At 25.9% G+C, this 27,553-nt stretch overlaps 1 protein-coding gene across 4 annotated transcripts in view; it reads left to right on the forward strand.

The window, feature by feature from the left end:
- The window catches only part of ash1 (histone-lysine N-methyltransferase ash1), a 47,797-nt gene that overhangs the window by 14,238 nt on the left and 6,006 nt on the right, over positions 1–27,553 (forward strand). For all 4 annotated transcript variants that reach the window (XM_016061818.4, XM_016061819.4, XM_016061821.4 and 1 more), the window contains exons 5-22: positions 733–916; positions 2,539–2,587; positions 3,923–4,034; positions 5,177–5,331; positions 5,933–6,131; positions 7,735–7,843; positions 7,955–8,140; positions 9,808–10,009; positions 10,772–10,826; positions 10,915–11,012; positions 11,260–11,314; positions 13,210–13,342; positions 15,050–15,197; positions 16,889–16,980; positions 20,808–20,894; positions 22,071–22,161; positions 23,265–23,445; positions 23,828–23,912. In XM_016061818.4, coding sequence (XP_015917304.3) covers positions 733–916; positions 2,539–2,587; positions 3,923–4,034; positions 5,177–5,331; positions 5,933–6,131; positions 7,735–7,843; positions 7,955–8,140; positions 9,808–10,009; positions 10,772–10,826; positions 10,915–11,012; positions 11,260–11,314; positions 13,210–13,342; positions 15,050–15,197; positions 16,889–16,980; positions 20,808–20,894; positions 22,071–22,161; positions 23,265–23,445; positions 23,828–23,912 — 2,221 coding nt within the window. The remainder of the gene's footprint in view (positions 1–732; positions 917–2,538; positions 2,588–3,922; positions 4,035–5,176; positions 5,332–5,932; positions 6,132–7,734; positions 7,844–7,954; positions 8,141–9,807; positions 10,010–10,771; positions 10,827–10,914; positions 11,013–11,259; positions 11,315–13,209; positions 13,343–15,049; positions 15,198–16,888; positions 16,981–20,807; positions 20,895–22,070; positions 22,162–23,264; positions 23,446–23,827; positions 23,913–27,553) is intronic.

The raw sequence follows: 27,553 nt of genomic DNA on the forward strand, positions 1-27,553 counted from the left end.
GAAAAGGAAGAGAAAAAAACATTTTTTAATTAAGTATTTTTTGCAATTCACTTATGCTTTTGAATTTAAGACAGTTGTGTGTTTTTGTTGTTTTAATAAACTTTGATTAAGTAAGCTAAAAATTAATTGTATTTTTTTACCCTTTAAAAATGTCAAAACTTTTACTTAATAATAGGACAACTTAGTATCAAAAAACTTCAATTTATTAAAAATTCTGTTTTTATAATTTGCATTTAAATTTGTGTTATTTATTGTAAAATTATGTAATTACAGTAGAGAACCGATTATCCGGAACGATCGGGACTATCGCTATTCCGGATAACTGATTTTTCCGGTTTTCTGAATCGCTACAAAAAGCCGTTTTTTTTAGTGTTAAACCCAACTAAAAAAAGAAAATATTTGGAAATAATCTTAAAAATAAGAAAAAACGATGAGGTAATACACTAATGAATTTTTCTGAAATGATGGTAAGGTAAACATCTTTCAAAAAAAGAAAGAAAAATCCTAAAATCTTATGAGGGAAAAAATTTTTTTTTAAAAAATTGCGGGAAAATTTATCGAATTTCGTTTTGGTTTTTTGGTTTTCCGGTTTTCTGATTTCCGGATAACGGGTTCTGTACTGTATTATGTTATTTTATTTCAATTTATAATATACTTTATCATATTTGTTCAGTTTTAGTTTCTGATTGTGGTATTTTCATTTATTTATGTTTTCCTTTTTATTTATTTTAGCCCTGCTCCTAAGAAAAGTAGCAGCAGTAAAAAATCTAGATCCAGAGAAATAAAGGAATATATTCCTGAGGATCATGAATTTGGATTGATGCCTCCACCTATTCATGTTGGAAAATATTTAAGAGAAAAACGCTCTGAATTCAAATTACCATATGACATATGGTTGCTTTACAAAAATAAACAAGTATGTTCCAGAGAGAAATTTTATCTATATGTTACTATTTTTTTTCTTTTGGTAAAAGCTGTTTAGCTTAAAATTGAGTTTATGCAATAAATAACAAATGTTATTTTTTAAAATTTCATAATGCTTTCAAGTTTTATTTATTTATTTTATATTTTTATTGGTGATGTTGTACTAGAGTTACACTAGTGTGTTGTTTGTAAAAGTTTGGGATTCATTGTTTAGTGGTAAACGTAATGCAAAAAATTTTTAATCAATATTACATTGCATGTTCTGGGGATGCCTACTACTACATACTTTCTATGATATGTAATGATTTTCTGTGATTATGGAATTATAGAAAACTACTGATAACTATTTTAAAAAATCAATAATTCTTCGATTTATTTTTTTAAATAGCTTTTTTTTCTCTTTTGACAAAAAGAAAACTTTAAAAAAAAAAAAATATTTTGAGGCATTTTTTTTATTATTTGTATCCGTTCGTACCTAAAAAATTATTAAATTGCAATTTTATGTTCTTATTTGGATTTGTTAAATGCAAATAATTTTTACTTATTTTTGTAGCTTTAACAAATCGAATGCCACTATATAAGTTGAATTGGCTTAGGTTAGCCTTTGAATTTTACATAACTTTCTTTAAAAAATAATTTATTCCCTATGTTATGTTTCTAAAATCGTTTATTTACTTCAAACAATTGGTAATTTTAAATCTGCTCTTAAACTATACAGCCATTAACAAAAAGGATTAAAAATAACTTTATATAAAGTCTTTATATTTAATTTTTGACCTCCCAATAAGATTCATTACACTCTTTTTCCAGTTTAATTAATCTTATGTCAAGTGTAATCTGAGAGACAATATTTGAAACACACAAATACCTCTATTTCAGTAACATGTTTGTACAACATTGAACTAAAATGATTTTGAAGAATGTGTTTGTATGTGCGTTAATAATATTATTTTGTTTCAGATTTTTTATATTTTCACTGAATTTTTTCTAATGAGAATTGCTTTTTAATTAAGAGGATGTAGAACATAAATGTGCTGGGAGCTGTAGAATTATTTTTACACACAAACTGATTCATCAATGCAACTTAATTTATTATGTCTAGTAATTAATCATAATACAAAGTGATCCATAATATCAATCTATTCTATTGTAATGTTATTTCAAACTTATCGGATATTTTTTTTTCTTTCAAAAACTGATTTTTATTTTTCATTGTGATTGAACCACTATTATTTTTCATTATGAATATAGTGATGCTTACTTTAAATTTTTGTGTAAAAATAACTTGTGGAATATTAATTGTTTCAATTTGTGATTTAATATCACTATAGAAACCAAACATTTTTCTACCATTGTAGGAAAATGCCGAAAAATATTCCGCGTCTTTGGGAAATATTGCTACCACTTGCATTCCTGCTTGCTCTTATCTATTTATGATGATTATTATTATTTTTATACTTTTTGTTCAAGTTTTGATGGAAAGCTGTTATTTTATAGACTTAAATTACATTTTTACTGCATTCTTTGTTCTCATACATAAAATTCCTTATTTTGCAGTGCTTATAGTTTTAATTTCTCATGTAGTTTTTATACCAATTTTTATTTTATTTTCAGCTGGTCTATAATGATGAATTAACAAATAACTATCGTAAAATTAGAACAAGTAAGTTAATTTTAGAATTTAATACTCTAAATTTTGTAAAATTATGTTGTAATCCCTACTGCAACTTACCAAAACATGCATTTTGATATATTTTTTGTTATCTATTGTTGTTTAAACTGAATTGTGAGTTGATATTAAAATATAGGATATGCGCAGCAATTAACAAATTCTGATTATGTAAAGATACCACATACTTAAACAGTATTTTCCCAGTTTCCTCCCTGTGAATCTCGACTTTTAATATTACTTTATTTTCTGGAAGGGAAAACAATGCATCGCTTTAAGAAAATTTATTCTAATCAACATTTTTAAAAATGATAAAGGGTAAAAAAAGCTAAAGACCTGTCAACTCTCAGATTTTGTGTCCAATCTCAGAACCTCTGGCCACCAAAGTATTCTCTCAGACTTTTTTGTAAATGGTATATAAATCGAAGACCCGTGTACAGTTTGCATACAGCTCTCAAAACTTTCTTCCCTGTCAGAGATTTTGTAATTCAAATATTTTAGTTAATCGTTTTAATTCCCTTTGAGAATCTTTTTTTTTTTCGTTTTTAAATTTAAATGTCAGCTAAATGTTTTTTCTTTTCTTTCGGAAACATTGGGCAAAATAAAATAAAAAAGTATCAGAATTACTCTTAAAATATGCTGCGCCATCATACATTCAAAGAAACTTGAAGTAGACTCAAATCAATGCGCATACACCATAAAACACATTCTGAAAAATTTCTCTATCTTTTTTAATTTCATTTTCTCCCATTGCTCATTTTATAGATTTCTCTTACTAAGGAGGATAAAATTTCACACTCTCTTGACACCTGATTTTGACACAACTGTGTTTAAAATCACAGTTTTGGTTTAGTTAGTTTAAGATGGATCGGGGCTGCGGCTCCTGTCTTAATTAAATACTCGTGCATATTAGAGCGGAATTAATAGAGAGAATTTACCAAGTATTAGTTTGTTTTCTATGGTGGATTTTTAAACTTTACAATTGTTAACAAAAAAAACAAAAAAAAATCTTAAGAAAAGTTTTTTCACGGAAATTTATTTTTCTTTCTGAAAATTTCAGTTTTACGGTTAGTCAAATTCTGAATACTTGAGCTTTTTATGTTTTTTAATCGTTACATTCTTGAAGATTTAAGCCTCGGTATGGTATATATTTAGTATCAATATTTTTTAATGAATTAGTTTATAATTTTGCGTTTTCTAATTGAAAATTTTTTTAAGAGTACTGAATATGCAAAAAAGTTGTCACTGAAATTATTTAAATTATTTTTTTAATTTTTTATATTTAATTTGTCTTGAAATGCTTATTTATTCTTACATTTGTACGAACAGATGTGTATGTTGATATTAAACCTGTTGATTCGAAAAATGATGATCAATCTTGTAACTGTATGCCACCTAAAGATCATCGAAAAAGAGGCTGTGGAACTGATTGTTTGAATAGGTAATTAGTTACATTTTTAAGGTTTTACTATTCTGTATTTTAGTAATTGCTTGAATGATTTAAACAGTTCTGGAGTTTTCTAGGAATGCACCAAATAATAATTTTGACTGGATATTAGTCATTTTGTTAACTATGAGTTTTTGTGTGAAAGATATTGTGATATGTTGGTATATTTTAAGGATAATGTTAATAAAATCACTAAATTTAAAGTGTGATCTTAAACCTGGTGATGATATATTCTTTGAATTCAAAACTATTATCAAATAAATCACTCAATTACTTATATTGTATTCATACCTCTTTTATCTGACTTTATTTTTACCTTTTATCTGATTTTATAAACTTGTACCATTTTATCTATAAAAATTGTACAATGAAATTGCTTTATGCACTTTGACCTTAGCTTTTAATCTGTTATACCGTATTGTTTGGCGCAGCATGTCCTTATTTGGACTTAGTGCCATTAGACCCCATATTCAATCAATCAATCATTCAATTTCGTAATATAAATTTTAAATATTGTGTTAAATATTTAATGTAAAATGTATTTAATGAGTTACGTTAATTCTTAACATCTTTCTATTTAGTTCTCAAATTATGATCTGTAGGATATTTTAAGAAGAAAAAAATTTATTTTGGTGACATTTAGCATTTGAAAATAAAAAATTTAAAAAGACTTAAAAGTTTTTTTAATTTGTTAAGGAAATTATTTTCGAAATGTAAATATTGCTATAATTATGTAGAAAGCTCAAAGTAGTAAAAATATACTTGTTTTGTAATTTAAAAGAAATAAATGTGTCAATATTATAATTATTTTTTGTTGGATAATACTTTATCAATGTCCATAATACTGAATAAATCAGTTTTTAAAATAGTAATATAACATTTATTTCATAGATTTATAGAAAATATAACATTGCTAAATTTGTGTTCCTATCCTTTTAATTCTTTCTGAATGAACTCTATTTTATAACTGTTAAAGTTAATTCGGCTTATCTGAATATTTGAAGATCAGAAAAGTTCGTAATTGATTAAACTGAATATTCATCGTGGGTGGCTGAATAGATCAGCTGAATATTCAGTGTATTCTTAACTTTTTTAGTACAATTTGTAATTATAACTGCTTTTTTTTTAAATTTTAGAATGATGTACGTGGAGTGCACTCCAAATATGTGTCCTTGCAGAGATCAATGTTCTAATCAACGAATATTTAAACATGAATGGAGTCCAGGTTTGGAACGCTTTATGACAAAAAATAGAGGTTGGGGCATACGCACTACAGAGTATATTCGTTCAGGTATGTTTATTTACCAATGCTTTTAAGTTTAATTTTTTCAGAAGAGGAGACTATGATACAAGTTTTTATCCTAATTAAATTTTCAGTCAAATTTAATGCTTTCACATCAGAAATTAGCGTTTGGTAAACCAATTAATTCTGATTAGTCTATGAACTATGGATTTCTCATTAATCTACTATAGATTCGGAGTAGTCCTTGAATTGCTAAAATAATAATAAAACACAAGCTTGATTTTTTTCATCAATTTGAATTTTGGTCATATCACAGATGTGTATAATTATGTTTGTTTTAAAGTTTTCGTACTTATTGGTTTTAACAGTTATTTTTTTATAAAATAATTGTAAACCAAATAGTTATTAAAAGCCCCAGAAGTTAAATTAAACTTTAAAGCTAAAATCAATACCATAGCTATTAAATTTGTAGAAAGTATTAACTATTCTACGCATTATGACTATTGATTTATTAAATGTTTTTTAATTTTAATTAGCAATTAACTAAATTGCATTAAAATTTGCTTTTTCCCTTAAATTATTTGCTAATGATAACACTTTCTTATTATTTTAAAGAAACTATAATTTGCAATTGACTTTCAAATTTCAGGAGAATTCATTTTAGAATATGTTGGAGAGGTTGTCAGTGACACTGAATTTCGTCATCGAATGGCTGAACGTTACAGAAATGATCAGCATCACTATTGCTTAAGTTTGGACTCGGGGACAGTAATTGATGGTTACCGATTAGCTGGAGAAGGACGATTTGTAAATCATTCTTGTGAACCTAATTGTGAAATGCAAAAATGGTATGTATAATTATTTTAGATAAGAAATGCTGTTTAAAATGTAAGTCATATTTAAAAAAAAGAATTGTTAAATGTGATATTAACTGAAAATAAAACTCTTATTTGTTTTTTTTTAAAACTATTCTTAATTTGATTGTAAAACTGTGAATCTATTTTCTGAGGTGAAATTAAATGAATCAGCACTATTCATTATTAAATGAATTAGTGCTGAGATACATTTTTATGTCATTGTAAGTTGTAGGAAAAGTATTAGATGTAGTAAAAATATCAGTTGTAGTATGTCAGCTGTCATTTTATTGTTTGTCTCAATCTAATAATTTACTTGAAAATTGAGAGTAAGTGTCCTACTATACTAACAAAAAAGTAATATTTCTAAAATAGAATTCATATCACTAAATGTCATAAAAAATGTATGTATTTTCTTTAGTACAAATGAAAAAACTTGAACATTTTATAGTAAGTCTTTGAACAATTTAAATTACTTCCAAGTGAGTTATATTGTAGTTTATAAAAAAATAATATTTTATATTATAATAGATGTATATATTAGTATAGAACTCGCTGTAAGAAAAAATTTTGAAATAAAAAGAAAGCTAATTGTTAGAAAAAGCAGGAAAAGAAAGTTGAATTTTTAGAAAAAGCTTGACTTATTTTAGTTGGTTTATATCTAGTATCTTTTACTTGTCTTCTTTTTTTTTCAATGATAATATGGAAGATATTAATAGATGTATATATTAGTATAGAACTTGGTAGAAAAAAAAAATTGAAATGGAAAGAAAGCTACCCCAAATATTTTAGAACTCACTGCACGGGTTTCAAAAAGCATATCTATTGTGCTGAAAAGTTCAGAATTTTAATTTCATTCAACTCTTTGGTTTGATAGTTTCTTAAATATGTGTTTTAAGTTGAATTTTTAGAAAAAAAGAATTAAATAGTAGAAGTATAATAGTTTTTCTAAAAGCTGTTTTATTTATTGTGTATATTTTTTCCCATTATACGTGCCTTATTTATTCATTTGTTCATATTCTGCATTATTTGTCTTTTGAAAATTATTTGTAGAATCTTTTTCTATGACACATATATAATTTTTAAGTTTTAAATAAAGAAGTTTATAAGATTTCAATATTTAGTAAAGTAATATCAATTACTTTAGTTCATTTTTTTCTTTAATTATACTTTCTGGAATATATGCTGATTTTCGATTTTATGTTTTCTATTTGTTATTTATTTTAAACATAGTAGTTCTTTGTAATGAATGCAATATATGACATCAATTTTAATTCTTAAATAAAAAAAATGCACTTTGTTGTTAAATGAATGCATTTAATCAATAAGTATAAGTGTACTATATTTTTTATTAAAGTGAAAACTTAACACTATAAAATGTTAAAAATATATTCAGAATGTTTTAGATTTCTGTTTTATATTTTTATTGTCATGAAAAAAAAAATTTTTGCAGAAAATTTTCTTAATGCTAATTGAATCACAGGCTTTGCTTTTTGTTTATAAAAGTATTTTTTATATCAAAACATGTTAAATTAATGTAAATACATATTGTTGTTGTCATGAAAAATATCCTTTAATTTTATAATTTCATTTTCAGGTTTGTCAATGGTCATTATAGGGTTGGACTTTTTTCATTACGAGACATTGTGCCATACACTGAGCTTTGTTATGATTATAATTTTGATAATTATAATTTGGAAACTCAGGTAAGACACATAGTAATTTACCACTCCCATTGTATTATACTTTTAAAACTTTTTTTTATTCACTAATAAGTTTATTAAAATTCTTTTTAAAGTATATTTTCTGTTCTATAGCAAATATGCAGGTGTGGAAGTTTAAAATGCAGAGGTTTTATTGGTGGTCGTTCTCAAAAATTAAATGGCCAGAATAAGGAAAGAGTTAGACCTGCAAAAACTTCAAAAGCTATTGTGGACTCTAAAAAAGGTCCTGGCCGACCTAAGAAAAGAAAAGATGAGAGACCAGTTGAAATCCAAAAGGAGGTAAATTTAGTTTTTTTCTCATGAACTACTGATAGATATTTTCTTCTCTGTTTGCAACTGTTTTTTTTTTTATATATATATATATCCTCCGATTTTCTTGTTATTACCAAGAAATGGTTAATTAGTCCATGTTTATTTTATCCTTGCAGGTGTAATTTTCTATTTTATTTTAATCTGTTCTATTGTATTCTAATGCTTTTTTTATGCCAGTTTATTTTAACCAGAGTTTGCCAAAACCTGTTTTTTTCCAGGGGTGTTTTCATGACAATACCTAATTTCTGCCATAGATATGTTAGGTTTTTCAAATATTTTCTGCATGGCTACTTATTCATGCATGCATACTTATATATACTGCATATAAGAATAAGATATAGTATATATTGAAAAAATAATGCTTGATTGTAACCAAAAGGATTATTTAAAAAAAAAAAAGGGTTAACTATTTCAGTCATTTTTTTGCCTTCTAAATGTATAATGAATTGTATTGTGATAAAGCTACTAAAATGATTCTTTTAAAATTTAAAGCATTTACAAATCGTACACCGCGATTCGTATTCACGTGATTTTAAAATCTAATATTGCTCTTTATATTTCACCCTATTTTAAAAATCAGAAATCCTGATTCATATTCATGCGATTTTAAAAATCCACCATTGCCATTGTCATAAAAACTAAGTTTTTTCTTAAAATAATTACTATAAAATTGTAATATTCATCATTGGTAGAAAATTTAATTTTAAATATTATTTTTAAAAAAATTATGTTAAATATGAAACATATATGGTATATAAATGGTTTTTGCACATAAAATTTTCCGGGTTTTTCACTTTGTGTCACAATCACCCCTGTTTATTGTATTATTTGCTTTTGAAATGAATTTATAATAAAAAGGCTCGCGTAGGTCAGGTAGAACTGGGAAAATCTTAAATTATCAGGGAATTTTATTTTAACTTTAAAAAATAGGGAAGAGTCTGAGAAAATTGCAAATTTTTTGCAAAAACCATGAAAATTCCTATATCCTACCTTGTAAAAAACCAGTCTCAGAATCGTCAGTAACACCAATCAGTTATTGAGATCAAAGTTAAATAATTTCATCATCTATTACGAACATTTGTCACAAAATTTCACATTTTAGTGATGCTTTCATCCTTCTGACATTTGACATTACGAATAAATAATCTAACATTTGACATTACAAATAAAAAAAATCAAACTTTTCTGATGAAAAATATTATTTTGCAATAAAATATTATTAGATTGTGTCTCACTGTAGCAAAGAGTGATTGTTTTGAAAATATTATTTTGAATTTTATTTTCAGTGCCCTCTGTTGAGTGATTTTGTTATTGTATTGATTTTGTTGTTAATTTTGTGATGAATTACAGCTTTTATTTAAATAATGAAACTTGTTTTCTAGAAGCATTTTTAATTAAAAGATAGCATTACCCACTTTGTGAATTTATAAATAAATATATAAATATAAGTTAATAATTTTTAATGAGTTAAAAATCATTCTGTTAATAACACCTAAAGCAAATTCTTTTCTAGTGCGCTTTTTTCAGCTAATTTAAAAGGAAATTAAAGTTAATCTTGATATATGTGTAAATTAAATGTGCACAAGATTTGAAAATGCATGTTTAAATGTTTTTTTCCCTCTTTCATTTCACAGCATATTAAAAATGAATACCTACCCTATAACCGTCAGTCTTTTACAATACAAATAAAACCCATGTCTCATCAGCAAAGATGCTATGTGCAGAAACATCATTGCTTTTTGCTGAGGAATTATGAAAAAGTGAAAAAAGCAAAAGATGAAGCTCGTATAATTGCAGAGAAAGAAGCAGAAAGGGAGAATGCTGTCAATAAACAAGGTTGATTTTTCATTATTGATTTTAAGATATCTTATACATAAGAGTGCACAACCTATTTTTTTTTCTTTGAAGAACCTCAGGAAAATATAATTTTCAAGGGCATGCAGTTTTTTTTCCAATTAACAATAACTTAAACAATTCTTATTTTAATCAGAACAATATTAATTGAGTTATCTTAATTAATAAAAAAAAAAGTAATTTATGAAGTATATGTATAATATTATCCACATGTTTTTACTAAACACTCATAATAAAATAAATATAGAGTTTGTCTCCAATGAAAGTAAATGGACGCAAGTTTTTAACTTTTCCCTGTAAGAAAAAATAATAATTTTATTATTTTTCATTGAATATTTACTACTTACATCTTTGATTTTTAAATAAATATTTGAACTACATATGTTTCAAACGTGCTTTTGTTTTGAAAGAAAATTTCTCTTTAAAATCTAAAAAAGTTAAAATATATTAATCTTTTTACACTTCTTTTTTACAAACTTTATTGTTATAATTTCTGTTTTCTTTTTTTTTTTTTTTTTAAATTGAAAATTGTCTGAAGAACAGTTATACATTCTTCTTATGCAAATTATGTTAGTTTTTCATAATTTTCTGAAATGTGAAGGATACATGTGACTGTTAGAAGGATGCAGGTTTTACAACCCTACTTTTTTATGCAATTAGCTCATTTTGCTTTTAAACCTCCCCCTTTCTTATATTTAAAACAAATATTTTACAGCATTTTAATTTTTTTGTTAATTTTTTTAGATGCCTTCTTGACACAATTCACAGCATTGAATACGTCTAGATCTATTAAAACAAGGTATGACATGAATAATTATTTTTGTAATGTTACTTTTTCAAATACACTTAAAGTTATTAAGTATTAATTTTCTGTTTTCCTTTTGCAGAAGGCTTGCTACTGTCGAGGAAAATCCTGAACTTACTCAAACTGCCAAACTAGCCCAAGTTTTTAAAGATATATTTACTGCTGTAACATCTTGCAAAGGTAATAGTGATACCTTCTGAAAATATTATTTATCTATATAAAATTTCGAAATTCTAGTTTAAAATAATACTATCGTTCTAATTTTTTATATTGTTATTGCCTAATAATAAGCCTAATTTTAATAATAAATTTATAGAATTAAAAGTTTTTTTTTTAAGAATGTGTTATTTTTTTGTTTTGTTTTGCTTCTAAATGTTTTATTTTTTTTGTTGAAAGTATTGTCTAATTTTTTATTGTTTTATTTTAGGGGAAGATGGTGTAACTTTAGCTAATCCTTTTTTCCAGTTACCATCAAAGAAAAAGTAATGAGTTTATTAACTAAAACTTTTGTATTCTAATAATTTAATTTTTATAAAATCAAGCCTGAAATGTTGAGTTTTGTTTTCAGAAAAGTTTTTTTTAGGAGTAATTAAAGTTTTAACTACCCTAAATCTATCAGATAAATTAGGTTAGACTTTAAAAGGCAAGTTTAGGTAATGTAAGTTTGTGTGTAAGTAAGGTAATGTAAGTCAAGAAAATGTAAGTTTTACGATGTGTTTTCTAAAACTAATTTTTTAACCTGATTTTTTTTTAAATTTTCACTGGTTTTCAAAATAGAAGAGAGTGGCTAAGTTAGATTTCTTCTCCATTGTTAATATTTTAGACATTCTATTTCATTTCAATTGTTAGATTAATATTAGGTTGAATTATTACTGACTTCAAAGAATACTTTTTTCCCCCCTTCAAATGATTCTTTACAAGATATTTCTAAAATTTTAAGTATGATATTTCCTGAGTTACCTTTTCCTTCATTATTATTAATCTTGATATTGTCAAGTTATGTTCTATTGCTATTGAGAATAAAGTAAGTTATTCGTAACTGCAATTGTAAAGGTAATTTTATATTTATTTATTTTTAAGAAAATAGAGTTAAACCTCACTATCTCAAACTTCAGAAGAAAACAAGAAATTTAAAATGTCAAAAATTTTTGTTAAAAATCACATGTTATCAACATTGGAATAAAGAAGAGAAAAAACATTTCTTGCATACCTTTTTTTTATTGAAATAACACAATATGCAAGAACATTTTATATATAAACAAAATTGTTCCATTGTTGTTTGCTTAAAAGAAAAGTGTGATTTATCAATTCACTTTCTGAGTGGATAACAGCTTTAAATGTATTCTAAAACATATGTGACTGACTTCCTAAACAACAAGAATTTCACCAATGTTAAGTTTTCTTCATTTACTTGGACTATAATTGAACTTTTTTAGGATAATTGCTTTATTTGTTTAGAATTAACAATCTGCAGCAATTGCTTAGAGTTATTAGCAATCCCAAATTCTTTTGCATTTCAGTTGTAAGCGTATTCAATTTTTATTTAATATGCATTCTGAACAAATGACTCACGAAAAGATTTTACCATCTGAAAATGTTTCAGAATAATTTTTAACATATTTCAGACCTGGCATTAGATAATTTGAATATAAACTGATGATAGAAAAGGTGAATTTGAAGAAGGTTTCACCATTTCAAATTGTTCTTTTGGAATGATTTCTAATTTTTTCAGGAGAGACATTAGATAATTTGTATACAAGACTGAAGAGGTATGCAATGACATGTTTATTTAACTGCTCTTTGATGGGGAATTCTATTTTCGTCTTTTTTTTAACATTGGGTGAACACTTTTTAAAAAACATTGAGTTAATAATTTCAAAGCTATTCGCCTTGTTGTTCATGCCTTCATTAACTGTTTTGCTGAATATACACCACTTCCGTATTGAGATTTGAAAAAGAAGGGGGGGGGAATAAGCAATCAAAGCTTATTACACCTGTCGGAGAAATTTTTTTTTAACTACCTGTTCAGGGGTTTTTAGGGAAGCTTAGCAATAAATTTTATTACATCTAAATCTAAGTTTTCAAATGACTGAAGCCCTTAGTAAAAACCTGTGTTATTGAAAAATTTTCATAATTTGAAAGTTCAGGTGTCAGTATTGTATTCAAGTATTAGTATACATTTAAAAAGATTATTTGAGTTCTAATTTTATTCGAATTAATAATAAAATAAAACTGATTGAATGTTCAAAAACTATTTAAACATTGTGTGTATCTTGTTATAATATCTTGAAAAAACTCTTGTCTTCTTCATTTTAGTATTTAAAGATGTGCATTTTTATTTCTGCATATATATATGTAATTATTTTTTGCATTTTAGAAATTCTGCTTATTACAACAAAATAAAATTCCCAATCGATTTTGCTATGATCGAGAAGAATATTCTAACCGGCCATTATACAAATGTGGAAACATTTGAAGATGACTTTTTGAGATTGTTTGAAAATGCTGAAGTAAGAAATTCTGTTATTCTATTTTTCATGTTACACTGATGTTATTCGTTATATTGTTTCATTCAAGTTAAGAGTTCTTGTTTATAGATTATTATGTTTCTAATTTAAATGTAATTAATATAATTTTAAAATCACTCTCCACTAATTCATTTATCATTTACTAATGTATAATTACATTTTTCTTTCACAACTATTCTATACAAAATCAAATTAGTTTATCCCAGAGCATTTATTTAAATAATCCTAAAATGCTCCACACTTTGCTCGTACTCTGTAACAAAATTGAAAGAATTAACGGTAAGTTCTCTATATTTTAAAAGCATAAGTTAATAAAAAAATTAATTTAGGGCATTAATTGTAATATACAGGGATGAAATTTTTCCGCTTTTTAGCGGATTTCCGCTTTTTTCACATTTATCTCTTAAATTTCAGCCTTTTTTATCAAAAATTCAGATTTTCTAAAAATTTAATTTTTTTTATAAGTATTCCGCTTTTTCAGAAAATTCACCAATTTTCAAAGAGAAACAGAACATTTAAACTACATAGCTACCAATCCTTTCTCATTTTTACTTATTTTACCTATTTTCTCCCCTTTTACACGCAGTAGATAAGATTTTCCGAATTTTTTACCCGCTCTCCAGATAGATCCGATTTTCATAGTTCAAACGTCGCTGCTTCAGACAAGCCTTTTAGAGGTCCCAAGCCTGGAATCTGCTAATATCTTGATTCTTATTCACACGATTTTAATATCGAACATAGCTTTTCATATTTGCGTGTTGCGATTCTTATTCACGGAAAAAGAATTAATTAACTCCTCATCAAAATTTTATTTATAATTGCTGTTATTTATGCTATAAAATGCAAAATTCTTATCAAATAAAAAACAATTATCTAAACAGTTGCTGATTGTCATGTAATTTTTCAAACTAAAATAGCAATTTTTGTATGTTAAGGAATTACTATATATTTCTACTTTACTGTTATTGATATGTTTCAGAGGGCTGTAGTTAGATTAGACTATAATATGAACATAATGATTCGGTCCATTGTTAAAGTTTTTTTTTTCCAATATAATTTAAAAAGTAATATTACTGATATATTTGCTATAAATCACATAACAGTATTTAATAAAAGAAATGAAATATTAATGTATATTCTTAGTAGTTTTAATTTGCTAAACCAGGTAGTTTCTCAAGTAGTAATTGTCTCTTATGTGAACTGAGGAAAAATATAATTTCCAGCTTTATTTTTTCAATTGGTAATTTTTTTTTCACTAAATGTTAAGTATCAATGTAATCGTTTTTATAATAATAGATTAGTACACAATTGTATGTCAACGCATTATTTATTACCTTAAACTGTCTGGAATTTATTATTAAAGGGTTGCGCTTGCGTAAAATTTACTATCGTGGAAATTCAGCTTTTTTGCGTTTTGGCTAATCTCATCCCTGAATATAATTAATAATTATAGTAAGGAATTAATTATAATCTTAAAAAAAATTATTTTGTGTGGGTGAGTGATACTTAGCAAAATTTGCAACATTTGATTGATTCATTTATAATTTACACTGAAAAATTTATTTTAATTTTATTCTTGATCATATTGTTTACATGTTTTACAGTCAATGTGTACCCATATCTTCACACATAGATTCTTTTTAAAAAAATTTGTTCATTAAAATAAGTTCATTAATTACTGATTTTTAGGAGTTTTATGGTAGAACTTCTGATTTTGGGCACAAGATTTCTTTGTTGCGTAAAGCTTATGAAGCAGCTAAAACGGATGCAATGATAATGTTTGAAGATATCCTCGGCGAAGCTATGTCATCAGTTTTTACGTCATCCAAACCTGATGGTACATACCCTTTTTCATTAATACTTAATTTTAATGTAACTGAGAAGATATCATTTGATTATTATTAACAGTTATTTAATATTGGTCTAATTATTAAATGACAGTTATTAGCCTTTATATATAATATTGTTATTTAACAATGGGCTCTAAGATCATTATTACTTTGAATTTATATCAGTAAAACAATACTTTGGTTTTTGAAACTTTGGTTTACATTTATGAAATTTTAAGAATTAATTTTAGAGTAAAAGAAGGAAATTAGAAGAGCATTTAATTTCTGTTGCTTATAACTGCATGTTAAACTTAAAATAAATAACATGATTTTATGATGGTACCTAGTTATTTTTTGGCTTGTTTGTGCCGTTCTTTTGTTCTTATTCTTATGTGTTATTCATTATTTATTGTGCAGTTGAATGTCATTACCTTAACTAAGTAATGTTTTATTTGTACTTTAAATTTGCTATGACGCAGCCACATTTCATTATGAGCTAATAATTTTCACTCTATTAAACTAATTAAAAGAAAATTTTATTTTGAAAAAATAAAAAATTTCCTAATGGAGTTATTTTTTAACATGTACGTTTAATAATGTATTAGCATTACTTCAGTGGGGTGACTACTGTTCCAAAGATAAACATTTTTCCACAAAATTGTTCCAAGCACATTCAAATTCATGTATGCTATGTTTCAAAATAAGTTTTTTTTTTATGAAAAACTTTACCATTTCGGCAAAACAGTCATCCCACACAAAAATGTATTAGATTTGTTCCTAAACAATTATATTCATTGTTAAAATAGTGAAATTGGTAATTTTCATTACATTTTTATATCTAGTTATTTAAAAAAAAAAATTCATTTTTGAGCACTATTTTAACTGAAGTATAATTTTTTTTTTACTACTCTGAAACAAATGAAATTGCTACACTAAATTGCACCAAAGCCAATGAAATTTGTAGCTTAAATCAATGTTATTTATATTTGTGATTCTATCTTATTTAATTTTAAATAATCTTTCCCTATTTGCTTTTTTTTTTTATTATTATTATTTTTTTTTTTTTTTTTTTTTAGTATTTATGTCTGTTTATATTCTTGCTTCTTATGCTCTAAACACTGAACTTCTTATAGAGCCATGTAGGATTTTTTATGAACTGCTTTAGCTTTAATTTTGAATGATAATTTTTATTTTATCAGAAAGGAAGCTGATGTGCTTATTGTTTTAACTTAGTGTGTTACCGATATGAAAATTTAAAGTATTATGTTTAATTCTTTTTCCTAACATTCATCAAAGCTGTTCTAGAGTTTGTTTTAGGTTCATTTTTCTAAAAAAAAAAAAATTGAACTATTACAATGCATTTAGTTCAATATGTGTATTTGTTGCTCTTAAAGCTTAGAATTAGATACACGCATTTTAGCAGTGCACATAATTCAAATATCAAATAATTTGGCAGATTCTGCTTTTATTACTTAGAATTTTTTGGTGTGAGAAATTTTATATTATATCTATTAGTTATAAAATCAGCCTAAAAGTTGATTTATCATTGTTCAGTTGTTCAAAAATTGCTCATAAAATGATTAATAGCAGAAGAATTATTACTTTCTTATATTCAAGTGCTACATATTACATTCATTTTGACATAACTGCAAAGCTTCTTTTATAATAATAATATTTATCCTTGTGTAATATTTTGTAGATGCTAAAACTGATGAAGATGATGAAGTTATACGCTGTATTTGTAACATCTATAAAGATGAAGGACTTATGATTCAATGTGAAAAATGTTTGGTAAGTTTATAGAATATGCATTATAAACTAACTATTCATAAAATTAGCTCTTTGTTTATCTAAGCAGAACTATTTAAAGTAAATTTTCTTTTTATTTGTATTTAATAAAAACTTCTTGCAAGTTTTGAACATGAGAGGTTTGTCTCATATATTTATTAGAAACTTTTTTCTAAATTTTTAGCGTAAATTTAAGTTAACATTAGTTGACATTTTATAACTTATAATACTCGTCATCTGTTTACAATATTACTCTTTACTAAAATGATTAACTACCCTGTTTATCAATAATCAGGGCGGCCACTCACCTGCAAAACAAAGAATACCTGCAATTATCAGGAAATTTTTTTTATTCTAGGGAAAATCAGGGAAATTCTGATAAAACTTGGAAAAACCAGGGAATTTTAAAGCAAAACTAGAAATTTTTCTTCTTCAATTTTCTGAATTCCATTATTATTTTATCATCTGTTATTCACACTTTCTTTAAGTGCAAATGTATTGCCAAACAAATTCAGATATAACTTGGAAAAACCAGGGAATTTTAAAGCAAAACTAGAAATTTTTCTTCTTCAATTTTCTGAATTCCATTATTATTTTATCGTCTGTTATACACACTTTCTTTAGGTGGAAATGTATTGCCAAACAATTGAAATATCGTCAACTTAGCTATACAATCAAAATTTTCTCTATTATACCTTGTGAAACTAGATAAGATCCGTGCTAGAAAAAAAGTGGTTCGAAATTTTAGATCGCTTTAATGCGAAGAAGTTGCGTATTGTAATAAGAATAAAATTGGCATAAAAAATTATGAAATCTATAAATATCTTCTGTTTGCACGTAATAAGATTTAAAAACTAAAAAAATTGCTCCTTTTTTTAAAAAAAAAATAAATAAAGTTGGCCAAGACTTATGAAATAAACATGCTTCAGTTTTTTATGCTTGTATAATAATTTGAATATCCGAAATAAATTAAATTTTGATCAATAATTTAATTTTTTCATTCATGCAACATTTTAGAAAAAACTAATTTTTCTTGATTTTCAAAGTACAATACCACATCTCTATTAGTATATCTCTTTACTCATTATGTTAGAACTCACCATGTGTAGATGGTTGCATGTCAAGTTCCACCTTCACCTTACCCAATTAACTATCCAATTTTTTATGTGTTTTTTTAAAATTATATTTACAAATATTTTTAATGAAGTAATATTATTTAGCTTATTGAGTTATTAAGATTTCTTTCTTATGCTTACTATTTATATAAAATCTGATTTTTCGAAGAAAAGAGGTTGAACTGATCTAGATCATAGTATTGCTCATATATATCTATTTCTACCTTCATGTTCGAATATTTTATTCTAGCTGCTGTAACAAGTTTTATATAGCTTTCTAAAGCCTGAGAATGACAAGGAAAGTGGTATTTTTCTGATGTGCATGGTGCCAGAATTGATCAGTGATTTAATATTATCTTCACTTTATCGCAGCATTGGGAAAAGATATGCCACAAAAGAATTCTAATTAAGGAGAAATACTTTCAAATAATCCAAATCTTTTGAAGTTTATCTTCCGTAGTACGAAATTTGGTCTTTGCTAGAACAATTTCCTGTCAGAACAATTTCCTGTCAACTAACAATATATGTTGTACATTTTAAATTCAATTACTTCGGACATAGAGTAGAAGGCTCGGAGAATCACTTTTTAGTTCTTTTGCCCCATTTCAAACCGCTAACTTTTGTCAATCCTGTCCTTAGGTTGTATATAGGAGGAATCTCAAAAGTAAGACAAACTGTTCCAAAAAAGAAATCTGTTAGAAATTTTGTGCTACCGAATTTTAAAATCATGAACTGGTATTCTACAGTATATCCTTTCATCCTTCCCCAATGCTGCACAATTTAAGTGAGATATTCTTGTATTTAAATCACACATTTTGCTGACGCATCAAGCAATGAAGAAATACCAAAATTTCTCCATCACTCCCAGACTGTAGAAAACTGTGTCAAACTTGTGGCAAAGCTGCAAACAAAATATGCAAACATGAAGCTAGATAGATCTATCCAAGCAACACTAGAGTTTAGATCAGTTATGCCTCATTTCTCAAAAAATTCTGACTTTAGATATATAGTAGATGAAAAAAAAGAACCTTAACAATGCAGTAAGCCAAAGAATCCTACTACATTGAAAATCTTTGAATATTGTAAATATACTGCAAAAAAAAAAAAATTGTTGGTTGGGTAGAGTTTAGGTAGAGCTAGATTTATAACCATTAAGGTGTAGATTGTTTTGATCTAGAGTAAAGAGTGAAGAGGTAAACAGTGAAAATTATGAAGAACTGATAAACTTCTAGGTTTTTTTTCTAAAATGTTAAAAAATTCAGTTATTGATCAGAATTTAATTTTATTTAGGATATTCAAACCATCATACAAGCATAAAAAATTAAAGCGTGTTTATTTCAATTAAATTTGTCAACTAAAAAATTTTAAAAATTGTGATTGTTTTCAAGTTTTTATAAATTTTAAGTGCATAAGGGGGATTTTAAAAAATTTTGCTCTGTTTTAATTCTCAATACAATAGGCAACTTTTTAACACTATAGTGTTCTAAAATTAAAAATTCATTTTTATCAACCTACTCTAGTGGGAAACTTCCTTGATTGCTAAGTTTAGTTCATGAAAACAAGGGTCACTTTCCCCCTAAAATTCCTTAAAATGGCTCTTTTTAAAAGTAAGTAAATTGTTAAATTAATGATAGTAATTAATATATAATATTGTATATAATAATCTGTCAATTTAAATGTCAATAAATAGAAATAAATTAAAAAATATATGAATGTATCAAGTGAAATTATTTTCTTTCGCGTAATAAAAATATATGTAACAATATTTGTCCAAGATTTTTTATGTCATTCTGCATTTGCTTTTGGTGCACTTTTTACAAAAATTTCTTTAAGTAACACATTAAAACATTTTTTATTCAATAAAAGCTATATATTCTACAAGCTAAACATGTTGTTTTCTCCTCATTTTTCTTAATTTATTAAAAATTAATGTTGTACCAAGACATTAAAATTGTTTTTAAAAAGAGTCTTGCTAAATTGTTAAAATAAATGTAATGTAATTATTTTTGCAGGATTAGATATTAAAAACATTGTATTTGAAATAAAATACTTAAAAATATTGGCATTTTTCGTAAGGGTTAAGTACCCATCTTACACTTTGTGGGAAAGTGTAAGATAATTATTTTCAAAGAGTGTTAAGGTGGTAAAACTCACTTCTTGAAGGCGGTAAAACTCACATGAAGAAGTTTGACCAACAAGAATTAAACGGATCATTAAAATGTCTAAAAAAATAATTATAAAGGAAAACAAAAAAATTTATTGATGTGATGTTTATTATTATTATATATTTGGTAACATAAAGAATTCACTTTTTTTCTAAGTGTGTTAATGGCTAGGTACCAATAAAACAGAAACTTTCCTGGATAAGAAGTATATCTTATGTGATTTCTCCTTGATTTTACTTGCAAATTGTTGGTCGACAAAAACAACACATGATTCTGCTTGATACCATGCTGCAATCTGGTGCTGATCAGTTAAACTATTGGTTTAAATATAAAATTTATAATGCTGATCACACACCTCTTACATTTACCCATATATAACAATATCTTACACTTCATTTTTAAAAAGTAAATAAAATAAAAAGTTTGAAACAGTTTTTTTTCCCAACATTTTCAGCAACTAACTTAATTTAGAGTTGTTAAGCTAATATCACACTTGCTATAATTATTGTTGTTGTAAATTAAGTGTATTTTATATATACTCATTTTTTAGGTCTGGCAACACTGTGATTGTGTTGGTGTTGATGGAAAAGTTGAAAAGTATTTATGTGAGCAATGCAGTGGAATTGAATTATCAAAGGTATGTCACAAATTTGTAACCGATTTTTTTCAAGAATTTTATTTTTTCTGATATATTTACTAAATATTTAAAAAAACATTTTAATATAATTAACATGTATTTTTATCTGCAAATACAAAGTGAAGTAATTTAGCTGTAATTGATATATCACCAATAAAAAAAATAAAAAAAATTTCTCCCCTTCTTCTTTTTTTTGAACATAAAAACTTTCTTATTCTAAAACTTTCTACATATAAAGGAAGTTTCAGATGAGTGACCAATCTAAAGTGTAGTGAATTTTTATGATAAATTTATTTTAATTGTAATTTAATTCAATACAATATACCTACAAGTTCTCAACTGGTATAATCACATTGACTACTCCCCTTTTTCTTTTTTTTGAACATAAAAACTTTCTTATTCTAAAACTTTCTACATATAAAGGAAGTTTCAGATGAGTGACCAATCTAAAGTGTAGTGAATTTTTATGATAAATTTATTTTAATTGTAATTTAATTCAATACAATATACCTACAAGTTCTCAACTGGTATAATCACATTGACTACAAGCTGAAGTAAAATGAATTTTACCAAAAAAGGAAAATAAATTAGAATTTGTTTTCATAAAGATTTTGTTGCAGTTTTGTTTTGATCTAAGCATATTAGTTTTAAAAAGAACTGCTGAGTCCAGTGCAAACAAAGATGTCTCTCTCTAAGTTAATAGGTAGATTTTAAAAATGATCTGTAAGATATTACTTTGAGAAGAATCTTTTTTTTTTTAATATATTTATTTTAAATTAAAACATTTAGATTTTTTTAGATCAAAAAAAGGTTAAAATATTGAGCACCAAACACAAATCTTTAGATGTTATTGTGAGCTGGCATCCAAGGTTTTTTAACCTCTTGGTATATAAAGTATTTACAAAATTTATATTCTAATTTATCATTTCTTTGCACTACACTCTTCAAGTATCAATTCTGATATTTAAACTATGTAATTCTGATTCTGTCACAAATTTTATGACCACTTTATCAAACCTTCATCCTGGAAACTTTATTTAACTTGATATTATTAAAAATTTGTAGTTTAGCATCTGACACTAAGAAATCTCAAGTTTTTATTATTATTTTCAATTTAAACTAAAATTAAAGTTATTATTTTATATTTAGTGTTATAATTTTAAATAAATTTTTCAGGAAATACTGATGATTCCTCGACCTCACTATGCAACTCCTGAGTGCCAGTATTATTTAACACTTCTGCTCAATGACCTTCAAATAAAGCAAGGTAAGCCTTAAACAAACTATATACATAGATACATTTGTAGTTTTATGTTTTGTGCTGATGTTTTTATATAATTATACAGCAGATGCTTTTTGAGGTTTTCAGTTTTATAGAGATGTAGATTGATGAAATGTAATGCTAGATGGAGGGAAATATAAGATTTAGGATTATTTACAGTTCCTAACAGGACTGTTGAATTGAAATGGTTAAATTTCAAAATATATGTTCTTTGCGTTGTCTTCTGTAATGTTGATATCTCTATATCATGTTGACACAAATTATTTTTTCAAATTATGCTTTAGATTTCTTTTTCTGTAAAGACAGCAGGGTTGCTAACTTGCAGCAGTGCTTTTTGATTACTGCAGAGCTATTTTTCCTTTTATTTATTTTTTTTGTCAAAAGGAGATATTTTTCTTAAGTAATATGAATTAATTAATGAAAAAATAAACATTTTATTTATGACAAATCATTTTATTTTTTTCACTAACAAAAATAATTTTTAAAATTTTTAATTGTATTAAACTTAACACACTTTCAAAAGTATACAAAGTGCATCTCTAATAATTGAAGGGGAGAAATATACCATAAAATAAGGAGCAAACTTTTCTAGCTTTAAAAGTGCTGGGGTTGTTACAATAGAATGAATACCAAACCATTTGGATAAAGTGAAGTCAGATCAATTGGTGTGGGAAATTGAATTCCTTCTCAAGCGTGGGATAAGCTAAACCCATTACACCAACTGGTTGACCTAATAAATAAGTAATTGATTTAAATTATATGTTTATTAACTTTCTGAGCATGGGATTTTCATATGATAGTGATAATTTTTTTGAATCTAAATTCATGGAGCAAAAATCTGTCTTATAAGGTTACTGAATATTACTGCTAAACATTATATATTGCTTGCAAATATCCAATAGAGTATATATCTTTTATCATTATCTTATTATTTGAATTTATTTCATCCATTAACATTTTAACTAAAAAATTTTATTGTCAGCAATGACAATTTATTCTCCATTAATTCTGATTTAAACTCTGAGTAAATAAATCTTATTATTTTTTTCTCTTGTAAGTTTAATGGTCATGAAATGGTTTATTTTTAGGAGATTGTGTTTACTTGAAATCAGATGGAGAAAACTCTTCTCATTTATCAAATGAAAGTGTTCAAAACCAGATTCTTTCCCAAGGTGAAAGTGGTGATGTACAGGCTAGAAACAGTTTAAGGAGTAAGAAAGCCGAACAGTTTGATATCTTTCGCATTGAACGGCTTTGGAAAGATGAAAAGTTAGTATTGTTATTTGTTAGAAAATAATTATTTTATTGGCATATTTCTGTATTCTTAAAACAAAATGGCATTAATGTTTGTAGGTTTTAACTGAGAATAATGTATTAGAATTTGTTTTTGCACCATTTGTTTTACATTATTTCCCTCTTACTGACCATTTTTTTAAATTTCTTTTTTTATTTATAACCTGCTTGTTTATACTTTTCTTACTGCTTGTTTCGAGTGAATACTGTAACTGTCACCATTTTGTATTTATGCAGGGTTAAAAAACCACGTTAAACATATCTTTTAATTTTTTAAATTAAATCTAAAATCCTACAAATTAATTCATGATGTTTATCCAAAATTTTAATGCAGTGTTGATATTTTTTTGTCTGCTAGGAATAATAAGTTTGCCTTTGGTCACCATTACTTACGTCCACATGAAACGTATCATGAGCCATCAAGAAAGTTTTTTCCCAATGAAGTATGTATCTTCTTTTAAATTTCAGGCAATTACTAATTTTAAAAAAATATAACACTTCAGAACTACTGTTTTCTAGCTATGCATCATGTTGTAGCTTTCTGTCAATGTTTACATTGTCACTAACAACAGGCAAGGTTAATAAGACTTAGAAAGCTATTTCTAAACTCATGCAGTCTTTTAGTTGTTAAACAAAGTAGCAATGCTATATTTCAGACAGCTTTATTCATGTGTATGATTGTGTGAGTTTTTAAAGCAGTATGAATAACTGAACATTTCTTTGTTTGTGTATTTAGATAAAATAAAAAAAATAGCTGGTATATATAATTAAGGCTTGGGGTGGAAACAAAAAAGACTGCCATCATTTGTGCTAACTAATTTGAATTCAGATAGAGCAAAAAAAAGTTTTGCCGAATATAATTTAAACTAAAATAACTTCAGTTAGGTATTGAAAATAATTATTAATTGATGAAATCCATATGGAAGTATAGAAAGATGTTTTGTCTATTATTTATGATGCTTTGACAAATCATGGTTTTATTACTTTGACAAATCATGGTTTTATTACTGGTATAAAAGTCTACTTTCAGACTTCATTGCAATTTAAGACTTGCAGAGTTGGAACAATTGCTCAAATTGCTCCATAATGAAGTTTCTGTTCTAGCCTGCTACAAAATGCCGTTTTTTACCAAAATTGCTCTAAGCTGCTCCAAACTCTAATAATATTCATTGAGCAAAAAGTGCAAATTTAGGCCAATTTGGTGCTAAATATGTGTGCAAAAATCACTTTTGTTGCTCTTAAACCTCCAGCAATTTTAGTTTTTCATCTAAATGTGGATTAACTTGTTTAGTTAAGTGAATTTTTCCTCTCATCGAATAGAACAGGGCAAGAAATTATTACTAAAATAACTAAATTCACTTGTACAGTAATTTCGCTTATATGTTATAATAAAACATGTCAAATACACAAAAAAAAATTTCAGGGAATGCAAAAATTTGTTATGACTTGCCGCTTGAGACATGTAGTTCTCCAGCACAGAAAAATATATATATATTGTGCTAGCAAAATTGTAACCTAATTTTAAATACATATGAATAAAAATCTTTTTCTTCATTAATTGAAGGAAGAGAGTAGAAAAATTTTGAGTGTCATATTACAAAATAATTTTTCTTGATGCAGGTGTTAGATTAGTCCTAATTCAGGGTTCCTACGCGGTCAGGAAAACCTGCAAAAGTCAGTATATTCTAAAATTAAGCTAAAAAGTCAAAATTTTTCTTACATACTCATCAAGTTAGGAAAATAAAAAATAAGAACTATCGTTCAAAGACTGACAGGTAAAAATAAAGTTTTAAGGAAAAATTCTGTAATTCAAAATATGTAATTTCCTCATAATAACATTCCTCTTTCCCTGGTAGAACCTGTCCTGTTAGCAATTTTCCTCCTGTTTATCCAATGATAAGGAATTTTTGATAGGGTTGCTATGTTTATTGCTCTTTGTGTGAATAACTAGTTTACAGACAACAGTAGCTGAAACAACAGCAGAAAAGGAATTTTTACTGTTTTGTGATGCTGCCAAAAAAAAAGAAGAGCAAAAAAGTTTCTTAGAGTTTAATCCACAGCAAAAGAGATTAGATAATTATTTTTTTCGAAATATTTGCAGAGTAAAAAAAATTAAAAATTTGTGGGAGGTTATAAAAATTGTTCTTATCCTCTCTCATGGTAAAGCAGCAGTCGAAGGGGGGTTTCAATCAATAAAAACTTATTGGTTGAAAACCTCAATGAAGACTCTATTATTTCACAAAGGCGTGTGTATGATTATGTTTCATTTATAAATGGAATAAAAAACATTGACATTAATGAAAAAATGCTAGATGCTGTGAAAGGATCTAGAACAAGATGGAGACATGCATTAGAAGCCAAAAAAAGAAAAACAAAGAGATTAAAAAAGCTGAAATTTCTAGAAAATGAATAAAAGAAAAGAATTTGAAATTAAGAATATCTAAATTGACCAAAACTGCTGCAGCAGAACTGGATGTTCTTGATTCAGAAATTGTCAAACAACAAAATATGTTGAGAAATATTATATAACATAGGAGCCCCTGAGTTTCTCTGGAAGCTTATAGTATTACAGAAATAAATTTAAAAATACTGAAAAAAAAGTTTTTTTTTATTTTATTTTTCTCACAAGTTGCATAATTTTTCTATCTGAACTTTTATTTGTATATAATTAACTTTTCTTGACTTTTTTTCCCTTTTATATTTCAATATTATCTTTTAAAAGAAAAGTCAGTTTGAAGTGAATTGGTGATTCTTAAAAATTAATAACTTAATGTAACAAATGTTCTCGTATATTTTAAGAGAAAATATTTTTAGAGGATACTGATACATATCTCGCGGATTTGATTAACCCTTTATATCCTGACGACACTCATGCATTTGGTTCCACTTAACATTAAATAAAATAATCTTTCCATAATCCAACAGATTTTCTTGATCTTTTTATTTAAATAGTTTTCATATCTAACTACAAAAATGCACTAAAAGTTTAATCTAATCATGATAATTAAAAATATGTTTCACAAGTTTTCTGAAAATATAATTTGGGATATAAAGTGCTATTACACAATTCCACTTTAATATATAAGTGTTTATCGTTATTCAATATATGATACTTATGACTAAGTAGCATATTATTACTAATTGAAACTGCAATGTTAAAAATTTTGTTGGAGTGGGAAACGGCAGGAATTTTATTATAAAAAGGTCAGGGAAAACCTTCAAAAGTCAGGATATTGTTTTCTCAAAATAGTGTAGGAACCCTGTAATTAAAATCCCTAATTGTCCAGAGCTCTTCTTGTTCTCAAATTTTTTGTTTTTTCTATGAATAGATAGGTGAATTTTGAATGTGCATATTGATCGGTTGATAAAGAGGAAGATAATTCATATTTCAATAGGAATCAGATGTCTGTAAAAAAAGGACCCAAAAATATGAAAATTCTGAATCATGAAACCTGTCTTTTTCAAAGTATAGTGAAGTCACTGTTGTCATAATACATAATATTGGAATTAGAAATGCCATGTGTAAGGTGTCTTAATGAGGATTTACTATAGAATTGGTGCAAATAGAGCAAGTCAAAAAATAATACCTTAGAATTTTTGCTTACGTATGTAGTAATAATATTCTTATTAAAGTATCAAAATTAGGAAAAAACAAGTGAAAGTGGCATATAAAAATAATTGTAAAATGTAAAATTACTATGGAATCAGGTGGGTCAAAAAGCGAATAAATTTTTAACAAACAGTCAGTAATCAAATGCAACGCTCGAAAGTCTTAATCACATTGTTATCGCATGTAATAAAAAATGTGATATAAACCTGCAGAAATAAATTCTTAAAAAGATTTTATCTTCACAGGAAACCCATTAAATAAATTTTTTATGTTAAATATCTATTTAAGTAATTCTTTGTTGCATTTGTGTTAAATTTTTTTTATTTAATAATGCTTTTTTAGCCAAGCTCTATTAAACATGTTAATTTATGTGCTGAAAAATCTAATTTAAAAGCACTATTTATTTGCACCGAAACACATTTTTTCTCCTCTTAAAGGATTATGCTGTTGTTTCATCCCTGGACATTGATTAAT

The sequence above is a fragment of the Parasteatoda tepidariorum genome, chromosome 3 (genome assembly GCF_982258835.1).
Source record: "Parasteatoda tepidariorum strain Cologne lab strain chromosome 3, Ptep-v5.0, whole genome shotgun sequence".
NCBI classification, from domain to species: domain Eukaryota; kingdom Metazoa; phylum Arthropoda; class Arachnida; order Araneae; family Theridiidae; genus Parasteatoda; species Parasteatoda tepidariorum.